General features: G+C 41.3%; 1 protein-coding gene across 1 annotated transcript in view; it reads right to left on the bottom strand.

Moving 5' to 3' along the window:
* Positions 1-1,216: 1,216 nt before the first annotated feature.
* The window catches only part of LOC126249237 (cytosolic carboxypeptidase 6), a 1,486,464-nt gene continuing 1,461,806 nt past the window's right edge, over positions 1,217-25,874 (bottom strand). Inside the window, exons 10-11 of the mRNA XM_049950894.1 lie at positions 1,887-1,974; positions 1,217-1,256 (exon numbers count right to left, since the gene is read on the bottom strand). Coding sequence (XP_049806851.1) covers positions 1,217-1,256; positions 1,887-1,974 — 128 coding nt within the window. The remainder of the gene's footprint in view (positions 1,257-1,886; positions 1,975-25,874) is intronic.

The following is a 25,874-nucleotide window of genomic DNA, read 5'->3' as shown; positions in this document are numbered from 1 at the left end:
ATATTCTATTCATTTGTATTTAAACGCATTAGCTTTGTTTTTATTTCCATTCTCTTGATTATGTGACCGAGATAGTACAATTGTTGCACTACCATAATTTAATCACATTTTGTTTGTATGTTAGTGCAATAATGGTGTCCCATTTATCTCTACCATCTCAAAAAACTTTAAGTCCAGAGCGAAAATAAAAAAAAATCCACCAGGCAAATGTTGTTCAGCTGCAAGGGGTATTATAACCAGCATGCTGTATTTCTTGTAACGTTGTTCATCACGAAGATATTAACAGGAATACTGGTTTTTAAGGCAGCAACGAATATTTTTAATTCGTAATCCACTCACTCTCCTCAACGCCTGTTCACAAGCTTATCATAGTGTACAATTCACGTAAATGTGTCGTTATTGAAAAGGTAACACAAAACTGCGTTTGCCACTTCATTATTGACACAGAGTGCTGATACACGGGAAACGTTAATTTAAAATGGTTCAAATGGCTCTGAGCACTATGGGACTTAACTGCTGAGATCATCAGTCCCCAAGAACTTAAAACTACTTAAACCTAACTAACCTAAGGACATCACACACATCCATGCCTGAGGCAGGATTCGAACCTGCGACCGTAGCGGTCGCGCGGTTCCAGACTGTAGCGCCTAGAACCGCTCGGCCACTCCGGCCGGCGGAAACGTTAATTCGTCCATTTATTGACTGCAAACAAATGTGTGCTAGTACAGGAGAGTCAAGGTCAGTATCTTTTTACACATTTAATAACGTAATGTCTACATGAAAGACACGCTGTGATACGTTTCTGCCGGCCGTAGTGGCCGTGCGGTTAAAGGCGCTGCAGTCTGGAACCGCAAGACCGCTACGGTCGCAGGTTCGAATCCTGCCTCGGGCATGGATGTTTGTGATGTCCTTAGGTTAGTTAGGTTTAAGTAGTTCTAAGTTCTAGGGGACTAATGACCTCAGCAGTTGGGTCCCATAGTGCTCAGAACCATTTGCACCATTTGATACGTTTCTGAATGGATTGTGAGGAACTCAAATGAATCATCAAGTTGAAAATATAGGGTACAATTTAAGAGAGACCTAGTTTTGTTCATTCCTTCGTAATGAACAGAGTTACAAAAAGAAAAACATGTTGGTAAATGTCTCCATGGTAAGTAAACAAAATTTTTGTTTTGATTTTGGACAAAAAATGTTTGTAAATCTCACGATAACTGGGCTATACTGTACATTCACTACCATATGTATCATCATCATTACTTAGTACAACGAAAGACCAGTCCAAAGTTGCAAATTTTACTTTTTTTAGGCTCTCGACGAGACCCATTTTCAAATCATAATAACATAACCAAAGATGGCATTTCCGAAGACGTGAAAAGCGAGTCAAAAATGTATAACATACAGTTTCAGCGCATACAGACAACAGTTATCTGTAAGAGCTACAACTGCCTCCTACATTTGCTAACAGAGCGAAGGATGAAGTTTTAGTTCTTGCAGCCACTTCACAGCCTGATTTGGGATATGTGCTGGTGTCTGACATTAGTAGAGTGACGTTTGTTATTATTATTATTATTATTATTATTACTTACTGTTATGTACAGATAATATATTTGCCACATTGTAATGTTACCTCGCCAAAGGATTTTGTGTAAATATAAGAAGAGCCTTGAAGCCATAGTTTTATCAGGTAAAGTAAATGACTAAATTACAAATAAACATGTGCGGTATACATGATAAAATACTGGAAGTATGCGTGCATAGTAATGAGTAGTGAATGAGATAAAACACAGTTGTAACGTGCAGTGTGGTTGGTACCTGTGGCGGCGCGTGGCGGCCTGGAGCGAGGGCGGCGGGGGCGGCGCGAGCGACGGCGGGCCGACGAGGCCGGCGTGGCGGCAGCAGGTGGCGATGTGACGACGCCCACAGCGCGATAGTAGTCTAGGAAGGCACGCGCCACGTTACGGCCCAGTCGGCAGTCTGCACCGCTCAGGAAAACTCGGCCGGAGCGGAAGTCCTAATACTAAATTGCTGAGGCTTGCGTGGCCACTTTTTGACATAGTGCCCGTTGTCTTCTTTCACAGGATCTTCGGCCATCGTTCGTTTGACGATTTTTGAAAATTTTGCCAACACAAGTGACTGACATTACCAAAGAATCACGTACTACCGGCCGCCAGCAACGGAGGTTGAATCTTTGATTGTGCGAGCCACTCATGCTGGCGAAACGTCAAAAAAATCATCAAACGAATGCAAGCCTGGGACACCAAGACAAAAGCCAACAACCAATACGTCGAAGAATCCAATCTCTCTTAATTGGCCAAATCGTTTGGCATTACATCTAAAGAATGCTAGTTCTCGAAATGTCCTCAACAGCGCTCCCCATCTGAGCTCATGGAGGATTCCTGTAACACTTTCTTACTTATCGGACCGACCGGTAAATATTTTTGACCCGCCTCTGAGATGCTTTGATATATTTCTTTAGCTTGACTTGGTAGGAATCATAAATACTCGTGCAGTACTCAAGAACTGCTCGCAGAAGCGATTCGAGCCTCGTTTCCTTTATATGTGTAGTACACATTTACATAATTTTTTCTAAATTGTATTCTAATCAGTATGGCTGCTGCACAGTACAACGGTCAGTTCATTATAAATACCCTTCTCGTCCGTTTTTCGTGGATATATGTTTTGGCCCTTGGAATGGTATAGGCCGAGCACATCGACCCTTTGACTTTCCCATGGAGAATGTTTTATTGTTCCCCTTAGCAACTTCACAGCGTAACATAGTGAACTTTTCCGGTCGTCAATGTTCATTGTCTTTGAGATCTGGACCTCGACAACAGGTAACTGGCGACTTGAGACACCTCACCACATATTAAGACGATGGGAAACACCGTCTGAATGCAGCCAAATATGTCATAGTCAGAAATTCTCGTAATCGTCTAGAGAGGACATATCTCTTCTCTTTATTAAGTCTTCACCCATTTGCTCCTTCTTCAGATTTCAGGTCGCCAAAGTGAAACCAAAGCGTTAGAAATTTTTTTATGTACCTAATCAACGGTAAGAAACTTATTTCATTCACACATATTCTACATAAACTGGTTAGTTAAGTGGTTATTTGCATACAACTTGACTGAATATGTAACATTTAATTATAATGTGGAATGTTTCAAGTGGTTTACAAATTCACTATATGACCAAATGTATCCTGACAGCTCTGTATAATGTGGAATAGACCATCAGAGATCACGAGTGACAGACCTGCCAATAACTGTAGAACCAGTGATACAAAACGGATTGTTTAGAGAAGCTCAGTGTCTTCAAACATGGATGTCACCTAAGTAGCAATTTCATCAGGGATATTTGAACCCTTCTAAAGCTGCCCAAGTCGACTGTTGGTGATTTAACTGAGAAGTGGAAATTCACAGGAACAACCACAGCTAAACCAAGAACATACAGAAGTTATGCTCAGACAGACAGACGCCGTCAGGCGTTTCCGATGGTGGTTGTAAAAAACCGCATGAAGTAAGCGGAAGGAATCATTCGTGAGTTGCAAAGTGGAACCGGCAGTCCAGTGAGCGTAACAGCTGTGCACCTGAACTAAAAAGAATGGGGTACAATGGTGGAACAGCTCCTCATAAGTCACATATGTGTGTAGTCAGTGCTAAGTGATATGGAGTGATAAATCACCTTACACCCTGTAACAATCTAATAGAATTGCTTAAGTTTGATGAGTGCCTGAGAACGTTATCTGCCATCGTGTGTAGAGCCTACAGTGAAGTACGGCAGAGGTAGTGTTAGGGTAAGGTGATGTTCGTGGTAGGGATGGGATACCTTTATTGCGTTTAAGAAAACACTAAATGTCGAAGGATATCAAAAAAATTTTGCTGCATGTGTACTGCGTACAGTGGAGGAACAGTTAAGATATGATGACGGTATCACCCTGACAGTACATCATGTCATATGCAACATCTGTGTGGCAACGGTTTGTGGACACTAATATTACTGAAGTGGTCTGGCCCACCCACAGCACCGACCTGAACCCAATGGAACAAATTTTGGATGAGTTAGAACGTGGGCTTCACTATAGAGTCCAGCGTCCAACATCAGTATCTTCTCTGCTTTCGGATCTTGATGAAGAACATGCTGCTATTCCACAACAGACATTTACTAACCTCATTTAAAGAGCCCCTAGCGAAGTTGCGAGGTGCCGGGGCTAGCAGTGTATTTAACACTAAATTCTTCTAGAATCTACATATGTAAATGATGCTCTAAGCCCCCCCTATTCTAACTCCGACTTTTGCTGTTGCACATGGATTAAAAAATATACGCGAACTGACTGTAATCAACCCTGCAAGTGGAGTAGAAAAGAGTTTGGCACCTGCAATAATTAAATTTGATAAATAAGTTAAATAAAGGAAGGTTTCATGAACGTAGTGAGAAATTATGGGTTGCTCTACCGATTAACAGAATGAAAGTTCTGTCCAAAATAACAATATGATTTATTAAGACTAAACACAAAATAATAAACAAAAACACATGAAACATTTATAATACATCTAATTGGCTCAAATTGGATACTCAAACAAACGCTGTGAAGGTGAAGTTGTCCCTAAACTGAATTGTGAGGTTTAAGACGAAGTGGTATGTGGAGCCAATTCCTTGCCATTCAAATCTTAAGACAGACACACAGCTAACCCAACATTAATTGCTGCTACTCAAGACAGAACTAAGTTAGAAAAAGACGAACAGGCGCGCTCTGCTGAGCTCTGATTATCACCTAGGAAAATCCCTATCTGCCGGTGCTGCGGACATACATTACCAAACTGTCTTCTTAACTGCCAGAACACGATCTGGCGTACCGCAGGCGATGGCTGGTTGCTTCGACGTCCTCGACCGAAAGGCGAGAGCCGACTACCCAGAGCACCCGTACAGGCCAAACACAGAACATTCCCGCCCCCACGACAGTGGCCGTGGTTAAACGTTCCAAAGAGCAACTCGAAAACCGGCGGAAAATTCCACTCTATTGCCGGAGCACTACCATTCCACCAATGGAGATTCTTGGCGCCAATTTCTTCGCTGATTTTGCTACGTCACGGAGCTATGCCCTGAGCAAGCCAATCACAGTTACTATTTTGCAGAAAGCGCGGGAATTTTCCCGCCACAACTGCCTGGTTACACAAGTCATTCCCACGCCTCGCTGGTAGCCCGCCAGAAAGTGTTTTCGCTAAGTTTCTGCGAAGTAACGGAACCTCTAGCCCAGCCGCTACTTCAGGCCCCTCCGGGCGTGTCTTTTGACAATGTCGGCGTCTGGAAAGCATTAACTCGACTCCCTCACACTCGTTGGCTTAACCCTCTCGAGATCCGCAGAGCCCGCCTGTCACCGGACCACCTGGGTGACGAGAGACGCTGCGTGGGAAGTCCGCGTGTGAAGGATAGCAACTTTTCACCGCATGCAATTAGAGACGAAAATCGTAAGATAGAAATATGAGAGGGGGCTCATGCCACCTCTCAAAGTTCAAGCCACTTTATAAGCGAAGGTGAACACAACCGATGTGAATGTTTGCTACTCGGTGTCTGGATACTTTTGATCAGATGGTGTATTGCAGATTTTCTCAGATGTGGCAGCATGTGAACCATTTTAATAATAGTACTTTTCATATGATTTTAATGTACTACAACATTTAATACATCTAATGGAAGTATGTATGGATATTATCTATTCAGAACTTCGCCCATGGAAGTAGAGCACATGTTGGTGAACTACGTGTTTTTTTATAAAATTCAAGTTCTGATGTACATGCACAACCAGGAACTACGTGCAGAGTCATCCGAAGATTGAACTCACAGGTTTACGTTGATCCCTCATTTTGGAACTCCAAGCTAAGGACAGTCACTGCCATGAATGAGAGGTCGCCCAAGACACGTCCTAAGCAGGTTCTGTACACCGCCACTGCTTCATGTCTGCTTGCGTCAGAGTTCAGCACCGCTCGCCCACTAGTGTGGTGGGGGTTATAGCCTTATAGCAAACTATGATAGCAGAATCGTATCTCAGATTCCAGGGTGGGCTACTATTATTAGTCATAACTGTGTACCAAAGCTTACAGTTAAAGGTACAGTGTCATGGTTCAAATGGTTCAAATGGCTGTGAGCACTATGGGACTTAACATCTGAGGTCATCAGTCCCCTAGAACTTAGAACTACTTAAACCTAACTAACCTAAGGACATCACCCACACCCATGCCCGAGGCCAGGATTCGAACCTGCGACCGTAGCGGTCGCGTGGTTCCAGACTGTAGCGCCTAGAACCGCTCGGCCGATCCAGCCGGGTACAGTGTCATGTGACTGTCATCTGTTACTATTTGACGTAAAAAACAGTTACTGTGTTCTGTGATGTGTGTGTGAAATCTTATGGGACTTAACTGCTAAGATCATCAGCCCCTAAGCTTACATCCTACTTAAGCTAAATTATCCTAAGGACAAACACACACACCCATGCCCGAGGGCGGACTCAAACCTCCGTCGGCACCAGCCACACAATCATATGACTGCAGCGCCTTAGACCGCTCGGCTAATACTGTGTTCTGTGATAGTGCCGTAAATATATCTTTAGTGCAGGGTCATAAAGGTGTAAGTTACTTTTTGGTCATTTTTGGTTTTTTAAATGACATTGACAAAGGAAACACAAGCTTTAGTATGATATAAGGGGCTCATTTCAGGGTGCAATACAAGGCATAGTGAATCAAATGGTCACTGTTCCTTAAGTCACTTTGCTAACATTTGTTTTGTATAAAGAGCTTATGTCAACTTATGCACTTAGTATCAGCAGTGCATGATAAGCTGAATAACTTTTATGTTGACGTATACCCTTACTAACATTCAATATTTTTCATTTATATTTGTTATTCCATAATCTTTCCCAGGGTTTGCAATACTTTATTATTGAGGAAGCTTGTGATATAAATATAAGCATTGTTGTTGCATGGTTTAAGAGGGAAGATTAATATTCACTCATTATTGAATATGTTTGAAAATGTTTACCTGTAGGAAGGAAATGGTTCATTCACTGTGTAAGGTGGCAACTTGAATGAATGTCAATTTTATTACCGTACCTGAGATTTTAACACCATAACAAGGAGACGGATATGTTAATTGACATACTTTGGTGGTAATGAGCAGATTTGCCTATCAAAACGTACAGTAGGTAACGCCAAAAAGGGATGACACTCGATTCGACGGTATTAACACACCAAACACAAATCCTGCATGTCAGTGAGTAAAAGCTGAAAAAACTGCTGGAAGAAACGTTTTAGTTTGGGGGCAGATGCGAGTTGCACCATCACAACCCGCATACAACAAAAGGCTTCTAACAGGAGTTGGTGACCCGCAGTGAGAGAGACAACGAGTGAGCCAGGCAATACAGTGATGGGAGCTGGTAACGCCCAGCGCTGCCTGCGATGGATAAATTCTTTATAAAACTGCGTTGAGGAATTTTCAGATGGATGCAAACAACCCAGATGCGCAGTTGATCATGTGAAAGACCTGTGGTGCACTCGTGAAGTACGCATGTGACTTTTAGGTGTCGCCGGCCGGGGTGCCGAGTGGTTCTAGGCGCTACAGTTTGGAACCGCTCGACCGCTACGGTGGCAGGTTCGAATCCTGCCTCGGGCATGGATGTGTGTGCTGTCCTTAGGTTAGTTAGGTTTAAGTAGTTCTAAGTTCTAGGGGACTGATGACCTCAGAAGTTAAGTCCCATAGTGCTCAGAGCCATTTGAACCACTTTTTTCTTTAGTTGTCAGGAGTGGGCAAAAAGTATCCAAGGGGCTGAAATAAACGCGGAAGGAATAAAAGGGGCGAAATTTCGTCGCAGTTTAAAGGTAGGCCCTTTACGTTTGGCGGGGTAGTTTCCACAAGATGTGAGGAAGGCTCCCATTGGTCTACAAAAGCCGTGATGTGAAGCACGAAAGGACACAGGTGGGGTACAGTTTGCTACGAAAGACACAATACCGAAAACTTCCAGGAATCTCCTCTGAACCCGCGTCAAGTGTAGAACAGGGCGCATCACGCTTTGTACGATACCAAAAGAGGAATTTTCGTGTGAACACTGCGTTCACTTTGGCTGACATTCAGCTAGAAATTAGCTGAAGACTCGTTGAGCTCCGATAGCGGAGAAACGAAACAGCCACGTAGTTAATTGTTCTTGCGAGAACTGAGAGGGCGTTGAAGTGTACATACTGCTCCACTATGCACGTGTATATCGCCATATTTTTCAGACTAGGGATGAATGAATGTTTTCTCGACTAATGGGGAACGTAGGACAGTTTCATCTGATAAAACAAGTAAGGAATTTTATTAGCCCTTAATAGGATTTTCAGAGGGCGAGAGCTGCGCGGGACTAGCCGAGCGGTCTAAGGCGCTGCAGTCATGGACTGTGCATCTGGTCCCGGGGGAGGTTCGAGTCCTCCCTCGGTCATGGGTGGGTGTGTTTGCCCTTAGGATAATGTAAGTTAAGTAGTGTGTAAGCATAGGGACTGATGACCTTAGCAGTTAAGTCCCATAAGATTTCACACACATTTGAACATTTGAACATTTGAACAGAGGGCGAGAGCAGATATACTGATAGCACATTACAGGTAAAGGTGAATACCACTCACAGAGACGTAAAATTGTTGGATCACCAGCCTTGCGTCCTATGTGAAAATGAGCAATATTGAGTAATCGTTTGCTCATTTTGTCACAAAAACTAACCATTATCCGTAGACTTGATTGGGATCCTAAAAAGTACCGAACTAGGAACCGGAATCAGATGATTTGTCGTAATGTTGACCACCTTAGACAAGTACTTCACTGTTTAGAAGTAAGAGAAATGTTGTAGAGATCCTTCTATTCAAATCTGATATCGTTGTGTTCAGTGTTATTTATGCTAAACAGGACTTAATACATTATCTTGACAACTGCCCTGAAACTGTCATGTCAAAATCTTAGTAGACCCGTGTGCTTGTTTGAAAACAACTGAGATATTAAACAAATTTTACAGCTAAACTCCCATGCACTCTGTCATAGGATAACGGTCCACTCCTAACCCCAGTAATTTATTCTAATGAGGCTAACGCAGTCACAGGGAGTTTTTGCTGATGTCTAACGAATGTGGAAAGAAGTCGAGTGTCAGATAACGGCGACCTGTCAGGATGGCAACTGGTCTGCCACGATGGCAATTAATCAAATATAAAAGAGTAATTAAAATTTGGTACTAAGAAAAAAATGTACGTGTCTGCATAGTGGTCAGATTACTGTAAATGTGTAATCTACAGAGTAGAAAAGGTTGTTTTAACGAGTAAATGATAAATTTTTGTCTTTTTAGTAAAAGTAGTTTGTGCATGACCTTCCTGGCACGTGCGAAGTTATTCACGGCGTTGTTTAGTTGGTTAGAGTACCCACAAATTGTGAAGGGTGTTGATAATGATGTGTTAATGTCATAAGAGACTTTCTATGATATTTTGGAACGTATCAGGTAGTGTATCTTCATGTTGATTGGGGCTCAGGCTCGCGCAAATCGTGAAAGGCAGAGGTCAGTTAGACGGTCTGAGATGGAGGAAGGGCATACACCACCGCATACAGGGCAAGATCTTGATAGGACAGAAAATATGTACAACAAAATGTATGGAATGCATCTCACGCCGAACGAAGTTACGATGCAGAGGGAATGGTGTCAGTTTCGCGATCGGTATCTCAGGTTGGGACCGCACAAGACCGAACAGGTGACGGATTTAGTGGTTCAGAAGCAGATTCTGAATCAAACTGGACACTCTCCTATGTAAAGAATGTGTGTAAGTACGTCAGCATTATGCATAGAAGTCGGTGAGACGTCACATGAAAGAAGCGAACGGCAAAATATACACCAAAGGGTGACAGATGACGATGGCGAAGCGTCTGATTGTGTGTTTTCATTGTTGAAGCAACTCACTATTGTTGTCAAGCAAACAAGTGAAACGATGAGAACAGGCTTAGCAGACTTAAAAACAGAAATTAATGTCAGATTAGGAGAGTTAAAAACAGAAACAAATGCTGCCGTGAATGGTCTCAAATTTGAAACCAATCCTGGGTTCGAGAAAGTTCGCAAAGATCAGCAAAAATTGCGAACGGAAGTTAATAAACAGTTTACTGAAATACGGAAAGAGGCGAGAGACACGCGTGAACTAATTCAATCGCTTAAGGCCGATCAGAAAACTATGCGTACTGACATTGACCAGGTGCAGGGTGCTGTGTCTAATATCAACAAAAAAGTCGATAATTTAGCACGTAAGGCGCAACAAATCTTGGAGGAACTCTACGTCAGAAAACGTGTCACGCGAGCCGCGTTAAAAATATCCGATACACGCATTGTGAACATCGTCTCGAAAAATATGCAGCAGTATGAACAGCTTCGTAAACAACTGAAGCAGTGTATTGAGAACCGTACAGAAAGCAGTCGTGAGGCGACGGAATCGGTAGTATCATCTGACATAGTGGTGGAAAAAAATCCAGAGGTAACCAAGTCCGTTATGCAATCTTCCGTGGCAGTTGCAGAAAAACAAAAAAAAGTCATTAGATTCCACTTGTATGTCCCCAAGATATTGCGTGAGTATTTTACGATCCAAAACAGAAGCAAATTGTAGAACTAAAGTTGAGATAGGTGAGCGAAGCAGGTAGTGTGCGTTCACAGCAGACAATGGTGCACGAAGCGGTAACTGCGCGTATACCAACAGAGCGCCACCTGACCCTGCGAAGGTACGCGAACGACGCGATAACAGAGCAGTTTACTGCGCAACACGTTCCACATTCTCAATTTACGAGTTACAGTACAACAGGCCATAGACCGCAGGTCAATATGAAGCAAGTACAAAGACAAAACACTGATCCAGCTATGGGAACTGTACGGTTTAGATAATTGCACACCACTGTGTAGATGCGATGCTAGATGGGACTCAAATATGTCGTCTCAGGATCCAAATGTGGTAGTACGAATAAAGGAAAACACGACGCAAGAGAAGGGAACGGAAAATCGTGCGAAAATACAAACGTCATATGGTGCATTAGGAAAATTTGACAATGATCATTTCTTGACAGTCAGAAAATTCCAACACAGTAAGGAAAACGGGAACGACTTACACCCTTGAACGTTCACATCAATTCCAAATCGGTTTACCAGAACATTGGCCACTCAGACATAAACTCGATTTCATTTGTGGTCATATGGGAGACGCAATAGCGGAAACGATACAGAGAGCCGCTGCAAACTGTCAGTCGTGTGGACAATTCAGGTCTGCCTTCTTGGAGCGATACTGGTGCGCGGGAACCCAAAATAGGGTAAAATATTAATTTGTTATAGAAGAATTCACTTGAAAATACGGATGAAAAGAAGCGAGTTAGATTTTTTGAAGAAATGACGAAAAAGAATCAATGTTAAGACAATCTATACAGTGATGGGGAACTGATACGTAATTGAGCAATGAAGTTACCCTTGCGTTATCAGCAATCGTGGGTTAGAAGAGCTGCGGATAATATACAAGCATTTAAAGGGATGTTAAGAGAACTGTAATTTACCTTCAGTGAAGATGACGCGAAGAAACAACGTGCAGTGAGAGAAACCAATGGTACGGGGAATAATAGCAACCGATTTGCCTTTAATAATGCTTATAATGGCAATAATAATCTTGGGAAAGGTAATAGTTTTGGGAAGAATATTAATCGCCCATGAGATGATAATAGCTATCGTTCTGGCAACTCACAGAGGTCAACCAATAATTAAGGTTTTGGTGAGCCGTGGAATTATAGTAATGGCTTTGGTTTCAGAAATTATGGTGGCAGCTATAATTGGCGCTATGATCATCATGCAAAGAAGTAGGGAAATTTAGAGGTTTTTCACCACAAAACCCAAATTATTCGGGTGGAACTAGAACGCAGAAAGGTTGGGAGAATCAGACTTCAGCAGGACAACACACGTGAGATGAACCGGTACAGGAAGTCGAGTTGAGGCCACCAAACCTGGTAAAAACACAGAAGTGACTAGATGAACAGTCACAACAGATTCAATCGCCAAAGGAAGTTGATTTTATAATTAAATGTGTAAATAGACGTAGCTTTGATCAACAAGATTCTGAAGTAGGTTTAGGGGATGATCAGTTACAAATACCAGCATGCTGGGAGACAGTTGACTAGAACTCGTCTGTTGATGACAAACAACAGTCGTCAAAAGTTAAAATTGATGATAACCAAATTGTGGAGGATGTAGTTCATTTATACGAAACCGAGAGAGAAATGGTATGCTAAGAGGATAAAGCACTATTGGCAACACATGTATTGATACACAAGTGAGATGATACATATAGGACAGTGACTTATCTGGGAAATAATTAAATTCACACCAGTACCCAGAATACAACATCAGCATCTAGTAAAATTAGCACAGAGCAATTTGAAGGCTGCGGCGTTGAATAGAAAGAAACGGGTGGACAAAATGGCAACCTCACGAGTATTTTCGCTAGGACAAAAAGTACTAAGTGAAAACCCACCATCTCTCTAGAAAGAAACAACATCAAAGCCATAAGCTCTTTTCGGTATATAAAGGCCCTATGGAAGTAAGCAAGGTGGTGCATGGTAAATCAGTCGAATTGATTAACCCCAAAACAGAAAAATCATTGAGCTTGCAGCGTGTGAATCACTTGAAAGTGTATAGAGGGTAAAACAGTAAATATTACTCCACAAGCAAAATTAGATGTATGAAATATTCAGAGTCCAATGAGAGCAAAGTGAATAATTCAAAGACTAGGGAAGCTAAGAAAATGCATACAAATACAAATTTTTAATTTGTACTTATCTCGTTAAACTAAATAGGTTAACTATCTCAGGCTATAAAAAGGACAGCTGTGAGGGAAGAACGATAAAGGAAGAACTAAAGTAACTCTTCTGCCGAGGAAATGCGTAATGGGGCACGTGTAGAAAGCTAGGAGAAAGCTAGAGGTTAGCATGTGGATAGTTTGCCTAAATAATAGTAAATTCTCTCTTAACATGCAGTGTAAAGTAGAAAGAAAGAAATTTTTGCTTTGTGGACGAAGGGAAGCCAAGAAATTATGTGTGTAAAGAATTATGTAAGAATGTAATATTCATTTCTGGTTTGTTCCGTTGTGAACATTTTGTTGAGGAGATATTTTTGAGGAAAATGAGAAGCATTTATGATTTGTTGAAGTTACCACAAGTTGATATTAAATGGAGATGTGAGGGAAATAGATATAAAAAATTGGTAGGAGATAAGAATTATGAGAGAGAACTTAATTATGAGGGGAAGCGAGAAACATGTTATTTCTTGGAAGGATGTAGACAGAGGGACGTAAGTTTAACACAGGGCTGATTTCAATAAGGAAGAGTAAGACAGGGGGAGACAGTAATATAAAGGATTACTGCTTAGAATAAGGAGATAGGGATAACCACAACTAATAAAAGTACAAGCTCTAGAACAATGGAACTGGACAGTGAAGAAAGTTTTAAAAAGGAAACAAGAAATAGACATATATTGTATTTTGAAGTTCTGTTACAGCTTATGCCGAAAAGAAGAGATCGCAAAGAAAAAGGCGCCGGAGTCGAAGTCAAGGTACGACGTTTTTATGATAATATGATGTACCTGTGGTCAGAACAAAAAAAAAAACCGACACACTAATACACTAACCTTCATCACCATCAATTTTCCTCTTACTGTTCATCGTGATGAATATGAGGAAACCGTCACCTTTATACTAATAGTGAAAAAAAGTGAAAAAGAAAATGTACATATAGAATGGAGAGAAAAGATGATAATATGTTAAAAAAGATGTAAATTTATGAAGAGTATAATAAGGAGATTTATGTGTGTTTGAATACGGAATTTTTGTAAAGTCTCTTAGTAGTTTAGTGTTTGTAAAGCTTGTAACGTATCTTAAGGGAGAAAAGATTGCTATAAGATAGGTAGTAATGACATGTAAATTAGAGAAATTTGGGGATATAAGTTGAACAAAAGTGTGCACAATGTTGTATTATACACGACGTCATAAAGAACGATGCATCATCATTGCGGTCAGATCGACAGCAGAACTGAGTAGAACGGTTAGGCATGAGAGGAAGGCACCCTGAGTATGGGTGCCAGGTACGTTAGCTTTCGAGATGACCGAAGGAAATATCTTTGTGGAAGCAACAGTCCTAGAGGATAACACCTCTGTGGAAAAGTATAAGGTTCTACGACGACTCATTGATACAGTCGACATGTGCCACGACGCGATTTTTATTCATGTGAAGGTCAGATGAGATCTTCATAACAACAGTTTTGCTAAAGTGATAGATATTTAGCACTTAGCGCTTAGCACTGCCGCTAACTGGCTAGAGCATCATAAGGAGACATGATGGATGTCCACCTAGCCGGAATGGAGGAAGACGTGTAACATCGATAACGAACGAAAATTTGAATTCACCGGAAGAAGAAGAGGCGCAACTCTGTAACCCAGGACACAGAATGGCTGAAATTATTGTCATACCATACGGAATCGAGCAACTGCGGAACATGCCCTGAATGGGAATAAGGAAGAACACGATGGAAGGCTATCCAATCTATCCTGAAGAACAACCTCTAACAATAAAGGATACACAACGATTTGAAAGAAAATAACATAAGAATGGATTATACAACAACGAGGTTAAGATGGTCTTAAATCCCAATTCCCGATCCAGAGAAGAACGGAGACACAAGCGAGAAGGTAGCAAGATGCAACAAGAAAAGAAGATTCAACACCAAAGATAAGGAAGAATGAAGACCTGGACCAGAAGAAATCAAGAAACCTTTCTAAATCCCCTCCCATATAAAACCATTACTGTATCTATCTACCAACAAAGCATCCAATTTCAACTGTTCTAGCAGTACAAAAGTCCGATATTCCTTATGCAAATTGCAACACTTTCAAATGTCACACCCAGAGACGAGAGATGGCTACTTGTACAGAAAACGAGAGGCAAATTAACCATCGATGTATTGGCATAAAGATTCGAGGATTGATGAAGAATATAAGTTTTATGCTGATAGTAATAGATTTCTAATATAATTTCGCCATGGGTACATGCGGAATCGAACGAAGGCAACCAAGTATTCACGATACACTGAATCTTTCTCTCTGCCGACCGCCATTCCACACTCAGAGGAGACACGTCAAGGCACATATAGATGAGGATGACGACTTCAACGAACCATGTTGAACATATACGAGAAAAGACTGTCTTTGACAGACTAGTATCAAATTAAACTGTAATTTTTTTACACACAGAGTTTATTGTTGTTTAAAAATCTTTAATTTTTGAAGAGTTTTGTGCAAGAAACAGAATTTTGGTAACAATAGTTTTGAGTTTCTTAATCTTGACAGATACATGATATTTTCTCGTATTTCATATTTTGACAACAAATTTAAGTTAAGAAAACAAAATGCTGATATTTTCTTTGGAAGCTAAGATTAGAGTATGAAATGTGTTTGTTAATGTATAGACTACGTACAAAAAAGAGTTTTGCAATTTAATGATGTTGATTTAATATTTACAAGGTAATTGGTAGGGTTGGGAAGTTAATATTTTTGTAAAAGTCACTATGCACTAGTTTAAGATTTTTGAGGGAGATAAATATGTTTGTGAATCAAATTGTGCTTGTAAAGTTATGGGAAGGATGCTGTTAAGTGTAAAATAAATTGAGGAATTATTGTAAGAGATGAAACTTTCTTGAATTATAATTGCCATAGAAGCTACTGATAGACATAGATATTAAGGTTGAGAATAAGATATAAGTATTGAAAAAGGAGGGGATAATTTGAAATGAAGGTTTCCTTCGACATCAATACATCTCCATCATCATTTAACATGAGTCTTGATGTACAATAATATTAAAAAAATCTCCCATTTAAATTATATAAGTGGTACAGACTTATAGAGAATCTCTGATTTGTTTAAACTTAAAATTAAAATGTAGACAACCATAGAATAGAAAGAAAAGGCTTCATATTGTTTAAATGTCCACCCCAATAGCTGAATGGTCAGTGTGACGGACTGCCATCCTAAGGGGACTGGGTTCGATTCCCGGCTGGGTCGGAGACTTTCTCCGCTCGGGGACTGGCGCGCCGGTCGCCCAATGTGGCGTCGAATATAATAGGACCTGCACCAAAGCAGCCAGACCTGGCCCATAAGGGGCCTCCCAGCCAATGACGGCAAAAGCTCATTTCCAGTGTTTAAATAATTGTATTACATCAGAAAATTAGTAAAGACATATTAAATTCTGGAAAAACATTACTTTAGTGCGGAAATAGGTAGTATACATAAAATCAATAGCGGTGAAAAACAAACAGAGACTGAAAGAACACCTGTTTGACTATGCCATATTAAAATATAAATTTGTCAATATAAATATATAACAACTGCTACATTCAGCAGCTGAGAAAAATTTTGCACTGACTGGAATCAATTTCTCAACCGTTGATTGACCAAGCGCACGACTGAACACAGAAGGAGGTGGTTGTGTAAGCTGGCAGCTTGAATGAACCTCAATTTTGCACGTGACATGAGATTTTATACATTGTAACAAGTAGATGGATATGTCACCTGACATACTTCGGTGGTAGTGAGTAGATTTGCATAGCAAAACGTACAGTAGGTAATGCCGGAAAGGGAAGACACTCGATTCGATGGTATTAACAAATGGCTCTGAGCACTATGAGACTCAACTGCTGAGGTTATTAGTCCCCTAGAACTTAGAACTAGTTAAACCTAACTAACCTAAGGACATCACACACATCCATGCCCGAGGCAGCATTCGAACCTGCGACCGTAGCGGTCTCGCGGTTCCAGACTGCAGCGCCAGAACCGCGCGCCCACTTCGGCCGGCGATGGTATTAACACACTGAACACAAATCCAGCATATCAATAAGCAAAAGGTGAAAAAAGCTGCTGGAAGAAACTTTTTACTTTGGGGCAGGCGCGAGTTGCACCATCACAGCCCGCATACAACAAAAGGCTTCTAACAGGGGTTGGTGACCGGCAGGGAGAGAGACTACAAACGTTCCAGGCAATACAGTGAGGGAAGCAAGTAGCCTCCCAGCACTGCCTGCGGTGGAGAAATTCTTTAGAAAACTGCTTTGAGGAATTTCCAGATGGATACAAAGAAGCCAGACACACAATTGATAATGTGAAAGAACTGTGGTGTGCTCGTGATGTTCGTGTTTAACTTTTAGGAGTCAGGAGCGAGCAAAAAATGTCCGATTGGCTAAAATAAACTTGGAAGGAGTGAAAGGGGCGATATTTTGACGCAGTTTAAATGTAGGCCCTTTACGATTGGTGGGGTTGTTTCCACTAAATGTGAGGCACGTTCCCATTGGTCTGAAAAAGCGGCGATGTGAAGCACAAAAGGACACAGGTGTGAACCAGCTTGAAGAGTAGAACAGGGCGCATCACGCTCTGTACAACGCCAAAGAGAATTTTTTGTGTGAACACTGTGTCCACTTTGGCTGATATTCAGCTAGAAATTAGCTGAAGAGTCGTTGAGCTCCGATAGCAGAGAAACGAAACAGACTCATAGTTAACTGTTCTTGCGAGAACTGAGAGGGCGTTGAAGTATACATGCTGCTCCATCTATGCATAAGTGTTTTCTCACCTAACGGGAAACGTAGGACAGTTTCAGCTGATAAAATCAGTAAAGATTTTTATTAGTTTTTAATAGGATTTTCGGGGGGCGAGAGCAGCCATGCAGTCAACAGCACGTCACAGCTAAAGGTGAATGCCGCTCGCAGAGGTTAAAAAATATTAGGATCACAGCAACTGTCCACTGTGAAAATGAGTAACGTTGAGTAATCTTTTGCTCATCTTGTCACAAAATTTAACCATCCTCCGTAGACTTGATTGTCATCCTAAATAGTACCGAACTTAGAACCGGAATCGGTTTATCTGTGGTAATATTGACCACCTTAGACAAGAACTTCACTGTCTATAAGTAAGAAAAATCTTGTAGAGAACTTTCTATTCACATTTGATATTGTCGTGTTCAGTGTGCCTGACCGAGACTCTAACTCGGGACCTTTTCCCTTCACGTGCAAGTGCTCTACCAACTTAGCTACCCAAACACAGCTCAGGGGCGGCACGACAGCTTTAATTCCGCCACTACCTCGTCTCCTACCTTCCTAACTTCACAGAAGCTCTCCGGCAAAACTTGCAGAACTACCACTTCTGGAAGAAACGATATTGCCTAGACATGGCTTAGCCACAGCCTGGGGGTTGTTGCCAGAATGTAATTTTCACCCTGTAACGGAGGGTGCGCTGATATGAAACATTTTAGAACTTTTCACACGTTAAGCCACAATATTCGGAAGCGGCAGCAGCCGAAAAAGGGAAGCCGGCGCGTGTGTGACATTCGTCACGTTTCTGCCCAACGTGAGAAGGCCGATGACCAGCGGAGTTTGCGCAGCACCAGTCAGTATTTCGACAGATCAACGACCGAGCAGACGGGTAATGCTTCCAAGGAGAACAACGACCAATTCTGTTTGTTCGCAAATCAGTGATCAATGCACCAGGAACTGTCTGCATATTAAACTCACGCGCTTGACGTATCTGGCGATGCGGAGGAGTACGAAAGGGCAATGCCCGACCACGGCATTATAGAAGTGAAGCAATGGAAAGCCGGCACGTGTGTCGACTTTGGTCACGTTTCAGCCAACGTGAGAAGCATGGATCAAAGACCGAACAGTCAGTCGCCACCCTAGAAACTTCGCGACACTGGTTAAAACACCGAATAAACACCTCCGACAAAACGCAGAAGAATGAAATTACATTGAAATTCGGATATTTAGCTGCTTACAGGCGTTAATAAATATCAAGGGGGACAGTTGAAAAAGTGTGCCCCGACCGGGAGTCAAACCCGAGATCTCTTGCTTACATGGCAGACGCTCTATCTGACTGAGTAATTTTTATTTATTTATTTATTTATGTCCGAAAGAACAGATACCATCTTCATAACGCAGAAGTCGCCATTCGAGATTCTACCAGAAAGAAGTTACTAAGGGGTGAGGACGAACGGAGTGAGGCCCCACACATAATGGATCACCTGTGAACCTTGAGGCTGATGAAATTCGCCGGAAGACGCCAAACCTGAGGGTCGCTGCCTCAATTCCGTGACGGATCACCCAGCGCTACGCAGTAGCCGCTAGTTAATAAGGCAACGAGCGAATTCACAATGAGAAGAAAGCGCTGCCGCCGCAGTGGGTCACGGTCACGGTACTGAGGGAACAATACGCCGGCGGCGCGCCGCTAAACAAGAGATGCCGTACCATCAGCCGTAACCGGAATCTGCAAGCTACGACTCCACAGTTCCGCAGCCGCGAGGAATTGAGCGAGTTAAAACCCATCGTACAACTCTCTTTGTTTAAAGGGTCTTATGTCTCAATAAATGACTGTTAGTTAAATCATAAATGCTTCACTCAAACCTCACCCTCTGAGCCCCAAAGTTTTGTGTTTCCTCAGGCCATCCCTGACAATATAATGGCCTTTGCTCCCCTCTGTCACTGACGCTCAATATGTCACTACACCCCGACCCGTTACACTTGTACAAAATGGAATGATCTGCGTTTCTTTTTATACTTCAGGTGATTTACTGGCAAACAATTAAAATACTCCTCTATACTTCTTTGATTCGGGAATTTCAGTTCTGATAGTTAAAATGATGACATTGCCTGCATAGAATTTATTTTAAATTTATTATTCCGGACTGATACCAGATGGCATGACCATATTCAGCGCCACACTGTAGGTACTGTTATGTCTCAAGAAAAGTGTTTAAAACGTGAATTACAAACGTTCATAGGTACACATTTGGCAATACACGTTTCATGTTGTGGAAAACTAAAGGTGTCCAACTGTACGAACGTCCCTAGCCGGCCGAAGTGGCCGTGCGGTTAAAGGCGCTGCAGTCTGGAACCGCAAGACCGCTACGGTCGCAGGTTCGAATCCTGCCTCGGGCATGGATGTTTGTGATGTCCTTAGGTTAGTTAGGTTTAACTAGTTCTAAGTTCTAGGGGACTAATGACCTCAGCAGTTGAGTCCCATAGTGCTCAGAGCCATTTGAACCATTTTTTTGTACGAACGTCCACAGAATCGTGAAGCAGAATATATTATCAGAATTTTCTGAACGTTCATGTAGATTGCCACCATTTCTTTTTAACAATGTGGAGAACGTATTGCCATACATGAACATACTAATCTCAGGAGTACATGTTTTGAGGAGTATTCGTATGGCATAACGATAGTTATGGTATGGCGCTGAAAACGGGTGTGTGGTCCGATACGGTTCTGGATAAAAAAATTTAAAACAAAACCTATGCAGCAAATTTTGACATTTAAATCATCAAGACAGAACATCCTTTCTTTCTTGCGTGATATTGAGCATCGAGTGCATACAAAACTTCATCTACTGCCAAATATTTTTGTGCCTCACTTGGATTGTCTATGATAATTGGATCATTAACAAAGAGCATTAATTCTCCTAAATCATTGTAAGATAAAACGTTTTTTACATAGAGTGTTTTTTATATGTGTATGAAAAAGCGACAACATTTGGAGAATAGTGAAAGGAATCGAATCTTTCTCAAGGAGATCAGTATTTACTAAACTATCACTACTTTTCTGCAGTTCACAAACGAGAAGTAAGATGAACTTAAAAATAACTTCGCGATACGCAAAATTATCGCTTTATAAAGAATTCATGTTGGCCGAAAAGTGCACGAAAACTTTCAGTTGGGAACCAAGCGAAAGAGGGTCGTAACTTCAGATACACCAGACCTTCTATGGTATAACGGAGAGCGACACTTGGTGATTGACAACAGCGGAATATGGTACACTCTCCCTAATGGGTGCACTGTGTACAGCGATGTGCGATTGGACACTCGGGGGTTATATATTGTCAGGTAATGTCGCGCTCGAATGCCGATTCGCACACTCTTGCATGGCAGCTGGTACAGGCCGCAGGCAGTTTCCTAGGGTCCTTCTTGTAAATGTGAAATCGTGACGTTAACGATTCACTAAATCGTTTCCTAAATAAAAAGAATAAAAAGGATATTTAGTCTGCAAACTATAAATACCTACTACAAGTGACGTTTTTGGACATATCGAGAAGTCACTCTATACGTAACATGACAAGTGGCGCCAATATTAAACCGTGTGGGACAGAATTAGTGATCTACCTCCGGTAAGAACTGCGAGACTCATCAATAATTAGTTTAGTTCAAAATGAATAGGTTTGTAATGTGTTCGGTGCAGTATGCTTGGGAAATCTCTTTAGGTCTGGCAGTCCAAGCTACTTCTGTCATGCCACAGTTGTTACGTGTTGCTGTGCCGCTATCGTATCCAGCTGAGGCCTTTGACTGTGAGGGAAGGAGCACCAAGTGGCCGTCATATCTCAGGACTGCGACTGCCGAGCTGTCGCGCAGTGTCGCGCGGAAATAAATGCGAACACTCACTCAAGGCTTCTGCAAGGTGCAAGGCCCATCAGGTTGGCTGTCAGCTAGAGGCAAAAAGCAAGTACTTGCTATTCTTGTCACGTACGATGGTGCGAGGAGGCATTCCTCTGGTACTACCCAGCCTACGTGTCACAGGGCATATTATCTCTATACTTACAAACCAAGATACGGTACTTCAGCATTTTTGCCTATAAGCCCAAATTTCTGTAATTTTTATTTTCGTGGGTGCTGCGCAAGTTTTATTTCTGAGGAAGTGATGTTTTATTGACTTGTTCTAGAAAGTTCATTGTCGGGTTGTTAACAGTATGAGTAACCGTGTGTTCGACATGTTTCTACTAGTGTCTCCTACAGAACTTTGACGATCATCTCTGTGACTCACGCTAATGAAACAAGTAGGTTTTTTACGGAATGTTACCTCTTTCATCAACCACATATGGTAAAGATTCCGGAGTAACGACCATTATTCAAGAATCAGTCGGAGAAGTCTTTTAGATAATTTATTCTTTAAGAAATGCTCAAGGAATCAGTCTACCATCTACCTTCCCCATAATTAGATTTATAAGATCGTTTGTACTTACATCACTCCGGACTGTTAATCATTTGTGTGTCTAGCACTACTGATGCATCGGTTACAGCGTAATTAGCCAGTGTCGTGCATTTCCACGTATTAAATGTAGAGCATAATATTGCTTTCAAATTGGTTTGCTTCTAACTATTGCACTTTCAGCTTTCCCTTCTATGGTTAGAAGTGGCTAGCCAACTGAGCTCTTGAATTTTATACAATTCCTTCACATTTCTCCAGGGCTGTTTCAGTTTTATTATAGGCAGCATCTATTTTTCACATAGCACATAGTCAATATGCTTCAATAATGTTGCGTTTCTCCTATAGCCAATCCTGATTTACGATATTTCACTTCGTCAATTTGATTTCGTAGACTTTGCGTTCCCTTTTGTCTGCTTTACTTGCTGCATTTTTTATGTTTTATTCTTTCATCAATTAGCACACTAAGTTACATGATAATGAAGGTTTCTACTAGTCCCTGTCCTTTTGCCTGATTTGCTCTCTAACGCCTTCTCTACTTCAATTTTCAAAGCTACCCATTCCTCTTCTATTGCAATCCTTTCTCCTGTATCAACCAGTCGTTGTCAAATGCCCCCATTGGAATTCTCAATACATTCGAGAGGAAGTAGATGAAAATGAAACCCGAAACGTTATATAGGGAAAAGAAAATGTCAGAGCACTGAAAGTCCTATGACGAAACAGGACGCCTGGAGTAGACAACATTCCTTCATAATTAATAAGATCCTTGGGAAAACAAAGCATAAGAAAATTATTCCACCCGGTATCCAAGATACACGGTGTTCGCTAAATATCCTACAGGTTCAAGAAGGCAGATGTTAGCAGGTATGAATAATTGAAAACCCTTGCATTAATAAGTCATTCTGGTCACATACTGACCTAATTATTTGCAGAGGAGTGGAATGACTGATAGAAGCAGACCTCGTGGAGGACTTGCCTTACAAGACAGATTGAAGGAAGGCAGAATTTTTACATTTAGAGAAAACTTTAAAAAATGTTGACCTGAATACACTCCTTGAAAATCTGAATATAGCAGGGATAAAATACAGAGAAAGGTTATCTGCAACTTGTACAAATCAGACAACAGTTATGAGAATTGCTGGATCTGAAACGGAAGCAGTAGTCGAGCAGAATGTGAGACAGAATCGCAGCCTATCCCAGATGCTGCACTGACAAAGAAGTAAGAATAACCTAGGAGAAAGGGATTTCAAATTCCGAAAGAAAACATGAAAACTGCCAGGTTTTCTAATGAAAATGTATGAGGCGTAATCAAAAGAAAACGAGACATACAAAACAAAAGAAAGTAAACTGTTTACTGTTTCAGAAGTAATCGCCATAGCTATAACATTTATCCCACTGTGAGACAATACGGTCAGTGCCTTCATGGAAAAATGTTTGCGGTCTCCTATGGAACTATGATTGTACCTAGGCGTGCAAATCGACAGCCACGAATGTCTTTTCTTAGGGCACCAAAAATAAAGAAGCCGCATGGAGACAGATCGGCCTCGCATGTTGCCAAAGTCGTTTCGACTACGCTGCAGAAGTTTCACTGGAAAGTTCTTACACATCTTCCATGCACTACCAATCTCTCCCTATTTCCCTGAAGAAAGGCATTCATGACAGTCGATTTGCTTCGGGCCAAGAGGTGCACACCTGAGTAAAATCATGGTTACCCTAGGCAACCGGAAACATTTATCCATGAGTTCATTGACTGTCCTTTCTCCCAGTTGGATAAATGTATTAATAATTATGACGTTTACTTCTGAAATAATAAACACTTTACTTACGTTTTTCCATGTGTCTCGATTTCTTTTGACTGTCCCTTATAATTCTGCCTGAGCCGGTAAAGGACTTGGAAGGATAGCTGAGCGGAATGAGTAGTAGCCTGAAAAGTGGTTATGAAATGATCAACGACAGTGGATCAAGGGTATAGGAGTGTAGTTGAATTAAACGAGGTAGTGCTGAGGGAATTAGATTAGGAACTAAGACACTCAGAACAGGCAATTTTTACTGTTTTTTGGCAGAAAAACAACTATAGGTATATTTAAGCATTAGGACGAGTTTTTGAAAGTATTTGTATGGACTGTAACCTTCTACGGAAGTGTAATATGGACGATGAACTGTTCAGAAAAGGAATAGAACCTTGTGAAATGTGGGGCTGAGACGTATGCTGAAGCTTAGACTGATAAATCGAATAACTAACGAATAGGTATTGAATCGAATTGGTGAGGACATAAATCTACAGCAAAATTTCACTTAAAGAATGGAATTGGTGACAGGATGTACCCTAATGCATCAGGAACAGTCTGTTTGGTAAGAAAGGACGGTGTGTGTGTTTAAATTGTTGAGGAAGAGCAAGCCTTGACTACAGTACACAGAGATGATGTGAGATGCTTAAGACAGACGTGTAGAGTTGTATCAAAATATTCTTCATATCAAAGACAACGACAACAACCTGTATTATTGAATTTGGGTATGTTGAGCGCAACAGGCACAAGTGAAAATGTCAGTAGAGGATAATAAAACTAGAAAATGATCCTAATACACATAGGCCCGGAGCCAATGGATTGCAGAATACGATGTATGAGCAAGTGTAGTCACGCCTGTGATATAACAGTTTTAATCTCTAAGACCATAATTATTTCGAAAACAGTATATTCGAAAATAATTTTAAAGTAATAAACTGTCCTCGTTTGATTTTATCATCTTGTATATGGAAGTACTGGTAAATATGACTTCGACAAAAAGTATATCAGTCGTGGCTCGCCAGTGGTTTGGCTTCCCACGTTCCCCCGAACGGAACGGGTTGGAATTTTTTGTGTGAGAACATTTAAAAGCTGTGTTGTATTCCACCTCTGTTGGTAGTGTCGAAGACCTCCGGGAACGCATTTTGAAATGTTGTCAGTCAATTCGAAACACGCCTGAATTTTTGAACGTATATGAGCATCGGTGAGAAGAAGCGCTCGAGGCTAGCTTCACATGAGAGATGGTCAAGCGGAAAACTTGTAATGTGTTTCCTATCGAGCGCATATCTGCAGTTTTGATCTTCGGGGACTCTATTATAAAGTAATAATGTACTCAGTCGTAATATGTTGTATCAGGAAACAACTGGTTTCCGGGCCCATGTTCATTAGAAATATTTGCTTTTTTCATTGTCCTCTATTCGCCCATTTAGTGTGTACCTATAACAATCAAACACCATGTATAATTGTTTCTCTGCTTTCGGCAACAACTTTCTGATGCCCCACAGACGTCTCAGTAGTAGATATTACTTAACCCAATGAAGGTGGTATTCAGTACTGCGAGTTCAGGGCCTTACCTACAGATCGATATATCTTTAAAAAGTGTTGTGAGTGAAAGTCAACAACAATGAACGAAATCTGAAATTTTTATGCTTTTGTGGTGGTCATAAAGTCGGTAGTACATATTATTGAAAATGCATTGATATTGCTAAGATTATGTTAAAAGGTATTCTCAGGTTCTGTACCCAGATTACACATCATTACCTCTTCAAAAAAGGAATTTTTAAAAACTTTTTCTAGGATTGGAACAATGTACCCCCTCCTCCACTTGGAAATACACATGTTGAAAATTCCCTGGTGGTGATAGGGTTAATTTCCACATGGGAGCGTAACATATGTTGCTTTCCAGGTTACAAATGTTGCTGAGTGTGACGACCGCCTGAACGTGAAGTTTGTACGGATACCGTTTTACAGATGTTCGCAGCAGTTGCGAACGATGTACGATAGAAAGTTCAGCACTCTTGACGC

The sequence above is a fragment of the Schistocerca nitens genome, chromosome 3 (assembly GCF_023898315.1).
Source record: "Schistocerca nitens isolate TAMUIC-IGC-003100 chromosome 3, iqSchNite1.1, whole genome shotgun sequence".
Classification (NCBI taxonomy): domain Eukaryota; kingdom Metazoa; phylum Arthropoda; class Insecta; order Orthoptera; family Acrididae; genus Schistocerca; species Schistocerca nitens.
The sequence above is the reverse complement of the archived record's forward strand: the minus strand, read 5'-3'. Positions and strand labels throughout refer to the sequence as shown.